Here is a 13,171-nt window from a genome sequence, read left to right as displayed (position 1 = left end):
CATTTCTGTTCCTCTTCTGACTTAATAACCCATCTGCAGTGTTTACCCAGGGGAAAGACAAGTTATCTGCTGAAAGTTCCTTCCTCTCCAAGCTCCATAACACAATCCATTTATGTAGCTACTCCTTTCCCCATTTCCTTCAGTGGTCATGGGGTCAGACACAGCAGAGGACTCAGGCCATTGGAGCAAGCCATTCCCAGGACACGTGACAGAAACAGGGGAAAAACCTCCTACCAGGCATGGAAGACTTCTTGCTGACACAGGTGCTTGTGTCCCCACTGCCATGGGTGTTCCTGAAGAAGGGATCTAATAGACACTTCTCCCCCTCAGCCTTTCTTCCAACATGGCTTGGTGCATGCTCCCAGACATCCAAGAATCACCAGGACTGCAAGGACTCCTCACGTAAGAGGATGCCCTGAGCCACATCTCAGGGATGGGGTAGCACCCAGGCACGGACCACAGTCTCTGCAGTTCTGGGTGCTCCTAAGCAGCCTCAGCACTGCTGTGCTTCAGTCTGAGTCTGCAGCATCCTGATGGGAAGAGGAGCTTTGGCATGGCAGCTATTAGAGTGGGTGGCAGCAGATGGTGGAAACAGAGGGGATAAGAAAATAAATACAAAGAGGCTATCTTGAGGGGAGAAGTCACCACATCAACACTCTGTTGCTTACACAGACTCCTTTTCCAAAGTCTAAACAAACACTGCTCAGTTCTCAGTGGGCACGGAAAAGACTTTGCTGGATGCGGGGGCAGGAGCCTGGGCACAGCCAGCCCCATACTGCTCCCATGTGCTGACAAGGGGGTTCAGAAGAACACGTCTGACACAAAGTGAGGAAAACAAGGCCAAGAAGTGAGCCTGCAAGCCCTGCTGCCTGGTTATCCACTGGTTCTTGCATAACCTTGGGCACTGGAAGCCCATCTCTTGCTGACAGTCACGCCAGGATGGCTCCCGGTTTGCAGCAGGTTCATTTCTGCCTGAGCCCCCCAAACCCACAGCCTTTGTTACAACCTCCTATCTGCATCTGCCAGAGTGTTCCATGAGGGAAAGTCAGAGGTGAAAGCAGTCTTCGAGCATGCAGTGTCTGGCTCAGGCAAAGACAATTTATTATGTTAAGCACATTATTAAAGGATCTAAAGCAACAGAGCAGAGATATTCCAAGAAAGGTTTTAACTTTCCCAGCAAGGGGGCTCTTGGGAGTCCTCTTGTTAATACTTAGTACAGGGATGTCTGCAACTGAGCCTACGGTGAACATAAATGCCCCCTCAGTCCTCTCTCAGAATCATTTGAGTTAAATCAATAGAGCCATCGGGGAGACTTGAGGAAGCAAAGCTATTAGTGGGACCGCAGTTAATTCTGGGGGAAAGAAACAAGCAACAAAAGCAATAAAACTGATGGATAGGCTATGCAGATAGAATAACCCTTTCCCAGCTGGGTTCTGCGGCATGGCAGCCCATCTGAAGTGAGGATGCTCACTGGAAAAACCCTTCTCCAAATTTTACACAGCCTCTTCTTAGGGCCATAGCTCTCTAGGAGAGATGTAAGAAGACGACCACGACAAGGTGGAGACAAGAAGGTGGGCAGAGGAACACAGGGTGCAATTCCTGGCTATTGCTTTATAACCAGCACGCAGGAAGACAGAAAGCTTAGTAGTGAGAGGTACAAGGAATGACAGATGCATGGCAAGTCCAGCTCTGGGTAGGAACTGCAGTTCCTCCAGTAGGAAGGAACATCTCCCTGCTGCTTCTTCCTCCATACAGCATGGTAGATGCATGCCATGAGCACTGGAAGGTGACTATCTAGGGTTTTGCTTTCTAAAGCACTTAAACATCTGCAGGTGCTTGGAGAAGAGCTCAGCAGCTACTGTAATGGCAATGCTGAAGGAAGCTCAGAAGATAGCAGAGCCCAGCTGAGTGCATGGTACCCAGATCAGTACACATAGAAGATCCCCCCAGGTAACAGCTATGTAGGGAACAGCTGAGAAGACATCAAGAGAGAGGCTCTGCAGCAAAACTCAGCAACTAAAAAGCAGTGCCAATGTGGATGGAAGGTTCTGCAAGCTGGTGGTGTCATAATTTAGGACATGATACTGCCTATTAAAGTAGCAGAAATAAATAAAATTATATTTGCTCCATCTACAGGCCTACCAATGTAATGTCACAGAAGGCCACAACAGTTGTAGAGACTTGTTCCTCTCTTCTCACAAAATACCAAACAACGAGACAGAACGGACCCAAAACAACGCAATCAACAAGGGACTGGCTCTGGCTTTCCTCCCAGTACCATCAGTTTTGTTAAAAAGTCATCTGTGCAGCCCCTCATTTCTAAAGCTGCACAGGTGCAGAGAACATCACTCCAACCAACTGACCTCCGAGTCCAGGCCTTAGGCGGTTGTCATAGCCATCCAACAGCCTGTCCAGGATGCGCGTGAAAATGGTGATGTTGTCTTTGCTGTCATCGACGACGTCTGAAACATGCTTCTGAGAAAGTCTGGTGTGTTTGCGGAAAAGAGGAGAGAGGAAAAAAGCCACAATCAGAATAGAAATATTCTTTATACACTCTAAATACCTATGGAAATGAAAGGACACTTATTCATGTCCCAGCCCAATTAGGAGTACCTTGTGCTGGTGTCCCTCTTCTGCCCCTAAGAAAGGCAGATGGAGGAACAAAGGTTTGGGGAATCTGAGGGTTATTCAAGTGCTGGCTTCTCCTTGCAGGAGGCACGCAGCAAGTGCTGCCAGTTATTTACCATATCAGCCCATTTCCAAGTGTTCTCCCCCTGGGAAAAGGAAAGAGGGATAGAAAAATGGGAAATCAGTAAAGCAGGCTGGGAGGCTGAGTCTGCCATTAAAACCCTATGTGAGCCATTTCTGCAGTTTGTTGAACTTTCCCTGTTTATAAAATCAAATGAGTTTTCATGCTCCTATCTCCGCTCAATGCAAGAAGCCTAGGAGCCCCAAATAAGATGATTTCCTTGGGGCGTTTTCTGCCCCAGGTGGAACAAAATAAGCAGCACATTTCTCAAACAAAACTCATATCACCAAACAAAATATCCAGTGCAATTTTGCAAGCCCAAGGGGCTCAAATAGCACATTTGCATTTTGTGTTTCCCTTTCAATCAACAGAAAGAAGCCTACGAATCCTCACAAAACTGGCTGCTTCAAAGATTTTAAACAGCACAGGGTATCTATCAGTGCTGAAGTTCCAAGTACAGCTTTTCCCAGCAGAAATAACTGGTAGGAACAAAACTAATGAAAAGGCAGAAGACTAAGAAACAGAAAACAAAACAAAACTCAGTAGAGATGCTGAGATTGCAGGAGAGATGGAGAAGGGAATAAAAATACAAAAGAATAAAAATAAAAAATAAGGGACGTGGCATAACACTGGAGAAAGCCCAGCAAACTCCTCCGAGGTGCAAAGCAAAAGGAAAATCACTGTCACCAAACCAGTGTTCTAGAGTTCTGCTCAGGAGGTGGGAGCAGCCCCAGAGCACAGCACAGGGCTCACTCAGCCCATCAGCTCTGCTCAGCTTATGGGGTGCAGCCATGGCTTTGGTATGAGCAGGGAAATGAAGTGCAAGGATTGAGAAATCATTATGAAGAGGAATGAAAAAAAAAAAGAGAAAAAAAAAAAGGAAGAGGAAGGGTGCAATATCAGTGAAGCTGTTCAAAGCGTAATCCTGCAGCATCCCATCTGGTTAGATGAGCCACCTCTGACATTATGAGTCCACCTGTAAAGATCCTATGAGGGGTCGAGAGGGTGACAAGCAGCAGAGCTGCTGGGAGTTTTGTACCAAAATGATTCCCCAACACAAAATCCCTTTCCTGTAAGATAAAGGAATAATAAAATCTGATTTCTACCAAAAAAAAAAAAAAAAAAAAAAGAGCAAGGAAGGTTGTAGTTATTTTTAGAGAGAGGCTGAATCGATGTTATTCAGCATGTCGCCGTTAATTGAAATATCTCATTTTGAGCAATTTTGACATTAATCTGTCTGCATCAGTGACCAAAGACAGTGGGAAATTGGCTTTCAAGTGCTTGAGGTTTGTTTCTCCAGGGATCAGATCTCACATCTCACAAGGGTTCTTGGTCTCTGATTTGTAGTGAGCCAATACCAGCTCTTATGGGAGAAGTGGTCAAGGCAGGAAGCTCAACCTCCAGCAGCTGAACGAGGCCATGAAGCACTTGAGATGCATCCCTCAGCCCCCATGCAACATCACAATGCTGAAACAGCAAAACCCCTCAGCATCTCAGCCTTTAAGACTTATCTGAACCAAAACAGTGATTCTGGTTTTCACCTGGACTTGAGCATAAAGGAAATCTGAAATACCTGCACTCCCCCAGGTAAAGGGGATTTTGAGGAATTTAACAAGTGCCTGCTGTAATTAGCGAGGTTTCAATTATGCCAGCTTTCACTAGATGTCACAGTTAAAAGCAATCTGTAACCGTGTCTGCTGATGGGTATATAACCATCTATAACTTATGAATAGCTAGCACGCTCATGAAAGCTCATTCATTAATGTTTTATAAGCTATCTTTAAAAATTACCCATAATATAAAGAGCGAGAGGACAGATTTTTGTGAAAGAACTCCTGGCAGAGACTCAGCAGCAATGGAAAAAAATGAGTTTACAAATTTCAAAGTGGTTTTACTTAGGCTGACATTTGAGGTTTTGACTTCAACGCAAGCAGTATAGGATCCACTTGGAAAGCACCAGGGGAGCGGCACAGGCAGGGGGGTAACAGCAGAACCAGTGAAACACTCCAAGGAGGGATGAATTAAAAGCCTTTAGGCAGGGAAGACAGTTATACGGCAAATTTAATTAGGAGAGGCTGGGGGAAAAGTCATTACATCCCCACTGGAACTGGATTGGCTTAAGATCCCTTCCAACCTCAGCCATTCTAAGAGTCTATGATCCTATGTGCCTAGTTCTCCTTACATCACGAACAGCCAAACTGCTGAAGCAGTATTGTTTTCCAGATTGCTTGTTTTTAAAGAGTATTTTAAAAAATTAGAGTTGGAAAGAGATGTGTGTGTCACTTTCAGGTTAAAAATCATCCAAGCCCACTCCTCACCCAAAGTTGTAATGCAGAAAGGCTATGTTTGAAAACTAGTTTTGTTACAAAAGATGCTGACAAGCATCCTTAGCAAGAACAGCTCAAATAGTGTTAATGTAATCAGTCTGCTCAGCTGTGCAAGACTGAGCAGTCACTGGGTGAAAGGCACAGGGGCTGAGAGCAGAGGCACTGGCAGCAGTCATTGCTGTTGTGTTACGTGCCCACAAAGGCTGCCCCGGAGCACAACGAAAGAAACAGCAGAGAATCTTTTCAGGATTTTGCCCTGAACTGCTTCATGCAGGTACCAGCGCAGGTATATTGAAGCACAGAGAAAGAACAGCAGCCTTGGCCAAAGGCCTTGCCTCTTGCCAGCTTACCCAGCATCAGCAGGAACAGCTGACAGCAGGAGTCCGAGGGCAGCAAGAGAGAGAGATGCCATTCCGGTGAGCCGCGGTGCCATGGCCTCAGTGCACAACGAGCAGCAAGCGAGCCTCCAAAACCTGCCACGGGAGCACAGAAGAGAGAAGACTTAATTTACTAGGAGGAAAGCAATTGATTTGGTTCCATTTTTTTCCCAGTGGTTCATCCATGTCAGCCATTGTACTCTTTCTGGAGTGTCGCATTTGTTGGACCAGAGGCAGGGTCAGAGCCAGGAATGTACGTTCACATATACACGTTCATTGAGCATCCCGCAGCCCCTCAGGTGCTTTGATCTCTCCCAGTCATTGCATAGTTCCATTTCCAAAGTGATCACACTGCTTCTTGCACCCATCCTTTCCTTCTCCTCACCTCTAATGCTCAGGCATCACCCGGCAGTGGCTCCCCCAACTCATGCTGCCCAGGGACACCCACAAGTCTCAAAACCCATTTTTTTTCTCTTTCTAATGTCTTTCTGGACAGTTAGACCCTCATTTATTTCTGCTAATGACATCACCAGAAATTATCATAAAGTTAGGGTACCGAGGCCCGAGGTAGTGGGAGTGTTCAACTGTACCACACTAAGCGTGCTCAGATTTTTTCATTAACATTCAGTTTTACGTTTATTGTGATGCAATTACACATTTAACCGCCTTTCCCCTTTTATGTATCTCATTATGTTGATGCACCTCGGAACAGTACTGCCAAGCAACAGCCAGGATAAATACAGCTTGTCATGACGTCTGCCCGACAGACAGCTCCTGCCTGGCACACAGGGCAGCTTGTGCTGCATCAGCCAGGCACAGCCGTGAGCCCAGAGCCACAGCCAGGGACTCCTTTTGACCACAGCCTTGCATGGAGCATATTTCACATGTTACCTTTGTCTTCCTCCCCATTACTCATTTAAAGCCTCTGCATCAGCACATGGATTAATGTTGTGTAGCTGAAAGTTTGGTTCAGGGCCTTATTTAAGTGGAAGGCTACCAAGTGGAGCACAACCCTCCCACTACCAGAAAGTGAACACTTTGGGGGAAGCTGTCCTGGCACAGGCACACCTACACCACCATAGGCAATGAGCCCTGCTTTGAAATCAATCTTCTGACTCCTGCCACCCTATAGCTGAGAAGGGACACAGGCTTGGATTTCAAGTATTTGCTGATGAAGTACAAATTAGGGAATGAACATCTGCTCTGTGGGAAACTCCATCAGTTTGGGGAAGCTTGTTCCAAAACAGAACAAGGACAGCTAAAGTGTTGATGTTTCTTACAAGGCAAATTCAGAACTCCTTCAATTAGCAGCTCCTCAACAGATTTCCTTTCAATTCTCTTAAACTTGAAGATTATACAATAGGATTTTTTTTTTTTTTTTCTAAGATAACTTCAATCACCAGCCAAAAGCAAAAACCCACTGCTGGCTTCCCTCTCCCTTCCCCACATCACCGCTAAAGAAATCTTATTGAAATCGCTTTCCCATTCAACACATTTCAATGAACTGTTTGTTTTGGCAGAATTTGCACCACCAGAATTTTTAACCAGTGCTATCCACGTGCATCAGGACCATCCCATTTCACAGCAGATGCCTCATGGCTTTGAAGGAACTCCTGGATTTGGTGAGACCACAGGCTGGGAAGATGATGCACCAAGGCTGGGTGCCTTGGTAAGCTGAAGTAATTCAGGGAAAGTAAGGCCTGGAGAAGTGATAAAAGCCACCCGATGGCTGTCTGAACCAAGAGTTCAAGACAACCACATTTCCACCTGACCTTGGATCATGCAGTTTTCCTTACATGGAGATGAATGGTCAATTCTGTACTTTGGATTGCTCTGCTGAAGGTGCTAGCCAAGGATAGCAGGATTTCCTGAATCAAGTTAAATACATGCTCAAGTCTCATTTTAAGGATCAGAAACAGCTCTGCATACCTGTATTAAGAGAGTATCTGTCCTCACCAGTCCCCTGCTCTGAGCACTCAGTGTTCTGGCACACAGGATGCCCCTGAGATAGGGCAAGAGAGCACATGCATGGCTGGTTCACTGTGAAGGCTCTTAAGGGCTCAGGAAGGACTGCACAGCATGGGAAATAGCTTGGCACTGTTTTCTAACTCTTTCTTTTGGTTCTTGTTTCATGTTTTGCCTGGGGGATTTGGATAGAAGAGACTATGCTGCATTTTCCTTACTCTTTGGCTCTGTTACACTTCTTAGACACGGATTGCAAAGCAGACCCAGTCTGAAGGATTGTGGTTGGTATTCCTGACTGACACAGGGGCTGCTGATGGTGAACCCTGGTAGCCTCAAGATGCTGAGCCAAGCAGTACTGGGGCAGACACAGAAGGAGCAGTCTCCTTCCAGCTCTGGTGTTCATCACCCCATTGCCAGGCAAGGACTGCATCTCTGAAGAATGCAAGGAAACCTCAGCAGAGGATGTCTTCACTTCTCCTTCCCCTAAAACGCAGTTTTAAATAGAGCTTAGCCAGGGCCCAGTTGATCCCCATGGCACAGCAGCTCCCAGCACCTTCTCCATAAGGATGGGAAGTGCTCAAAGCAACTCTGCACTTCCTTCCTCCATCTGCCCATGGCTCATTTCTTAATGGCATGCTTAGCAAACACATTTATCACCAATTCTGCAGTTGCTGGTAACCTCCACAGCTGAATCAATTGCAGATTTTCTAAGGAGCCCCACTAACATTTTGCAGCTGGGATTCGGCAATACTTAAAGTACAATTCAGTGCACTCGGGATTTTGGCAGGTTTCTTTATAGCCAGATACCTAAAGGCATCATAAATATGCCCACTCCTCTCCAACACATGCTGCATGCCCAATCTCCAGAGTACCATAGCAAAACAACACTCCCAAGAAATAGAGCTTTCCTGCTGGATGTGCAGTTTTGGAAGGAGGAATTGGAAAAGCTTCCCTCTCCCCAAGACAGTGATACACTGGTTCCTCGTGGGATGAGATTTGGGAACCAAAGGGTTCTGGCACCTTTTGGATCAGCAAGGTCTCCATGTAGCTATGTTAACCAAAGGGGATCTCCTAACTCTTCATGCTGGGCCTAATCCTTCAAGCACTCCTTATCGTAGAAGCCATTAAATATTCTGAAATTCTTTCCTAGGAAATTATGATTAGCACAGGTTTCATGCTGACAAGGGAAAGAGCTCTGGAGGTGGAGAATGAAAGGTACAGCTTGCAAAAAACCTTGAGAGAACAACTCAGAGAGGGAGAATGCAAGCAAAGGAAAGCAAATAGAGAGTGAAGAGCCCTGCGAAGCCACACAGGTACATTTGCGAGAGTCACACTGGCATCTTCCTCAAATTCCCACCTCCTTGAAACACACACAGCCAAGGGAGCAATTTGATTCACTTAGCCAGGCTCATCATGCAGGTGGCACTGATGAAGCAGCAGCCCATAGGACACATCTGCCCACTGTTACCACACCAAGAGTCTCGGTGTACCTGCAGTGTCACTGAGCTGTGCCCATGTGCCACATACTTTTATCAGTCGCATCAGCTGGAGGAGCGCTGAGCACTGCAGCTCCCACTCAGTCCACAGCCCCCAGGACCTGCAGCTGCTCTGCATCTCTGCCAAATCAGGTATCTCAGGGGGTATGTGCAAAGAGGAGCTGGTGTTGGGAAGCCAGCTGGAAGACAGGCTGGGAAGCAGAGGCAGCCACATTCCAAAGGCTTGGATAGAAACACTCCCACATTGGGGAAAAAGTGTTATCTCAACCCGGCTGGTGCTGAGCACATCCACCACCTGCACAGTAGCACAGCCAAGCACTGCAGGTGACCTCACAACACCTGCATATTTATCTCCAGATCAGGTGCATTCACACAGCACAAGTGGCTCCTCAGAGCCCTTCTTTATTGCCTTGGAGCCTTTCAAACCAGGTCCCAGTCATCAGGAGAGGTCCTCTGGCATCCCTCACAGATCACAGAGCTGTTCAGACATACACAGCCGGCCCCGATCCTCTGCAACACACCGGCCTTGCGGACATCACTGCTGTGGGGAAGGCTTGGAGCTCTCTGCAGAGATGGGCAGCCAGTGAGCACACGGTGCAGCAGCAATAAAGGGAGATGATACACATGCTGCCTTGTGTCCCTGGCTGGGAAGGTTTCACTTCAATTCTCAATAGCTTCAGTAAAAAGGAAGAGTTTCTTTGAATAAAACTATTTTTTGGGGAGGTGCAGGGGTTGCAATGAGCAGACACTGTTTGTCTGGGAGCCTAGAAATAATGGAGTAAGCGTGATGCTTCACAAGACTCTTGTCTGACAGGCTCCCTGCTGTGAGATGAGCTAACCAGGAGGCACACACACCCTGCACAGCACAGACACCAAGCCAGTATGCACTGGAAGCACTCCAGCCCCACCAGCACCACTCCACCTGTACCAGCGAGCACAGGGAAGGCTGTCTGTCAGCCTGGACCAACGGGAGTGCTCTGCTTCCATCATCTAACATAGCCCAGATTTCTGACTTGGCTCTCTGCTTAGCTCTGCTTTGTGCTAAATAGATGCTGCCAGAAGCCCAACAGCTACCAGAGCATTCATAAGGATCAGAGAACGAGGAGAAGGCAGCTGTACCCCTGCCTACCTGAATCAAACTTGCTGTTTACCATCTCAGAGAAACAGCTCTGGCTCACAGCAAGCTGCACATGGCAGAGGAACCACAGTTTTCAGCTCAGACATGAAAACGTTTGTGCTTTCCACCCGAGAGGAGCACAGTGAGCAGTCCCTATCAATGCACACCCTGCACAGGCCATAAACAACCTTCCCATCAATCTGCCATGCAAGGTACAAGGCACATGTGATGGTTACCAAATGCGTCGTCTGCGGCTCTGCAAGAGACACCAGCATAATGGGACACTTGAAACCAGAGGCACAAGGGAAGGAAATTTAAAGGTTCAGATTAACACAGATCGCAAAAACAAGCGTTAATCTGGGTCCCTGCTGCAGAAGGCTGGTGATGGAGCTAAGCGAGCTCCGTGCCCAACTCCCAGCTTAGCTTTAATTTTTCAAAACAAGGAGCTGCCTGACAGTTTCTCATCAAAACAAAACTAATCTCAGTATTGCAGTTCTCCACTTGAAAACACATCCAGAGGGACTGTAGAGTGATTCACACCCACAGCCGCTACAGGAAACCGCTTGCACTCACAAGTGTAACAAGCCAACACTGATTCACCCACACAATTACAGGCAGACACTGATTCACGGCTACTGCAACTGCAGACAGACTGACTCACAATCAGAGCAACTGCAGACAGACTCGGGCTCAGAGCACTACTGGAAATACAACTGTGCTGACAATGCCCACAGTCAGCATTCACACTGTACATACACAAATCCCTGGGAAACCAGCCAGCACCCCAACCAAGCAGCCAACTAACCCCGTGCTCCTGACCTTCACCCCACAGCCATCTTTCTTTACTGATGGAACAATAACCACAGCTCAGCAGTTGCTCCTTCCCTGACTTCATGCTTGCCCAGCACTATTCTCACAGCCCGCACCAGGAGCAGAGATGTACAATGCACATTCAGACACGTAACGTGTAGATGGGAAATTTATATGGCAATACCATATATGTGCACTGACTGCACTGACTTTATTTCCAGAATATAAGTAAAAGCAGCCAAGTATAATACATTCACCCCTGGGCTAAAGGAGATGGCAAAAGACTCTCCACTGGGCAAAAGCTTGAAAGCAGGATTATTTACTACACTCTGGCTGGGTATGTAATTATGTCAGCATTCAGCCTGGGTATTGTGCTACTTTTTGTAAACAGTTGGCAGGAATACTCCTACTGAGATGAGGAGCTGGGCTTCTTCTATAGTGTTGAGAGGGAGCAGAGTGAAGAGGAAGAGGTCTGTTTAGTGAAAAAGAAACCGAGGTGAAAGAATGAATTAAGCAGAAAAAGGCAAAGGGGAAGCTGACAGTGAAGTGGGACAGGTGGCAGCTTCAGACAAAGAAGAAAGGAGAGGAGAAAACAGGAGGAGGAAAACTGCTTGATGCAGAGTGCTGATAAAAGCTCCAGAAGCAAAAGCAGCAGCCCCCCAGTGCAGCGGTGCAGCAAATGCATGTGTGCATACCCACAGCACTGAGCACTGCTGTGAACTGGGAGGAGATCGAAGGGAAAGGGATGCAGCCCCCAGCCAAGCGTGTGCCACGGGGCCCAGGTGCAGCCACAACCACCCAGCTGCTCCCATCTCTGGATGTAAGCAGGAGCGGCACGTTTGCGTTCTCCTGGCACGACACTTGTGTGCACACGTTGCAGGGCAGACAGCCACCACAGACACTGGCGGAAGGGCAGCAGACAGAGCTCCATCCTCCACAACAGCATCTTCTCAAAACAGTCTAAGATCCTTCATCCGTTGGGATAACGAGAGTTAAAAGACAGACTACAGAAAAAAGAGGACTTGCCCGAAGCGCGCACATAATCTCTGATTGCAGGCTGCTCCTGCCTCACCACCTGTTATTTTTCTTCTTCTCACTCAGTGCATGGATTGAGAGGTGAGGGAACAAACCTGTGCCGCTGCCGCTGTCGGAGCTGCTCAGGTGAGCAGGGACCAGAGCTGCTCCCACCAACCAGCCCATGGCCGCAGCAGCCCCGCTGAGGGTCCCAGATCCCCCTCTCTGTCTGAGGACTCTACTGCAAATACAGGCAGCTTGAAGGTTCAGGAGAGACTGTGGCTGCAACTGGCCAGGGAAATGAATTATTTCCTCAATTATACTCCCCTCGTCCAGACCAGAATAATTCTGGCAGAAGGCAAAGCAGGGAACAATGGATAAACGTTGCAGTGGGAACTGTCTAATGTTTAATTGCATTACGCTGCTCCTTTTAAATGATCCATATCTCAGTCCCATTAATTTGCTGGAGGAGGATCTGGAGCCTTTTCCCTTCCCTCCTATACTGTTCTCAGAGACCACCCCACTCCTTCCCTTTCTTCCTCATCCCAACCCCAACTCAGCATCGGTGCCCATTAGGCCTGGCTATGGGATTCAGGGGGAAATTTGACTTTGCTTTACTACGTTGTTCTCTCTGTTCAGCCCTTCCCCTGTATTTGCCGTCCGGCTCCAGGACCCGGGCTCATCTCGTTCTCTTTCAGGCATTTGCTTTCTCCCCGCAAGGGTGGGCTGGGGCCGGTGGTCCCCCGCACAGCTCGGGCTGCCGCTCTGCTTCGGACCAACGCGCTCTGGAGTTGCTGCGGCATCAAGGATGCTCCCTCTCAACGCCCCGTCCTCTTCCTTTCTCTCCCCACCGCTCACCGGCCGACAGACAATAGCCGGGGGTGCAGCCCCTCCCCGCACGCCCATCTCCACGCCCGGCGAGGGATACCCACCCAACAAAACGGGGACCCCCGCGGAGCACTCACCGCCGCGCCGGCTGCCCCAGACGGGGGGGGGCCGGAGCCCGCACCGCTCCGCGGCCCCGAGCCCGCCGTGCCCGGGCTGCCAGCCGCCGCCTGCGCGCTCCTCCGGCCGCGGCGAGGGAGGGAGAGAGGGAGGGAGGGAAGCAGCATCCCCCCGCCTTCCTCCTCCTCCTCCTCCCCGCGGCCCGGAGGAGGGTTTAACCACCCGCTTTGTGCGGATCGGAGCGGGAGGCAGCTCCTTTACCCCGCCGCCCTCCCTGCCCCAAGCGATGTCACAGCCCTCCGCTGAAGCCCAGCATCCTTTCTGCAGCGCCGGACGAGCGGAGCACAGCGGGCTGCTCCCAGCACCTACCT

General features: G+C 48.7%; 1 protein-coding gene across 1 annotated transcript in view; it reads right to left on the bottom strand.

The window, feature by feature from the left end:
• The window catches only part of LOC100543162 (gamma-aminobutyric acid receptor subunit alpha-3), a 58,524-nt gene extending 45,587 nt beyond the window's left edge, over positions 1-12,937 (bottom strand). The window contains exons 1-3 of the mRNA XM_085230668.1: positions 12,821-12,937; positions 5,427-5,549; positions 2,364-2,485 (exon numbers count right to left, since the gene is read on the bottom strand). Of these exons, the coding sequence (XP_085086794.1) occupies positions 2,364-2,485; positions 5,427-5,509 (205 nt within the window). The 5' untranslated portion in view covers positions 5,510-5,549; positions 12,821-12,937. The remainder of the gene's footprint in view (positions 1-2,363; positions 2,486-5,426; positions 5,550-12,820) is intronic.
• Between the last annotated feature and the right edge of the window lie 234 nt (positions 12,938-13,171).

This window comes from Meleagris gallopavo, chromosome 9, assembly GCF_905368555.1.
Source record: "Meleagris gallopavo chromosome 9, MGAL_WU_HG_1.1, whole genome shotgun sequence".
NCBI lineage: Eukaryota > Metazoa > Chordata > Aves > Galliformes > Phasianidae > Meleagris > Meleagris gallopavo.
Note: the sequence above shows the minus strand (reverse complement) of the source record. Positions and strands in the feature narration are given on the sequence as shown.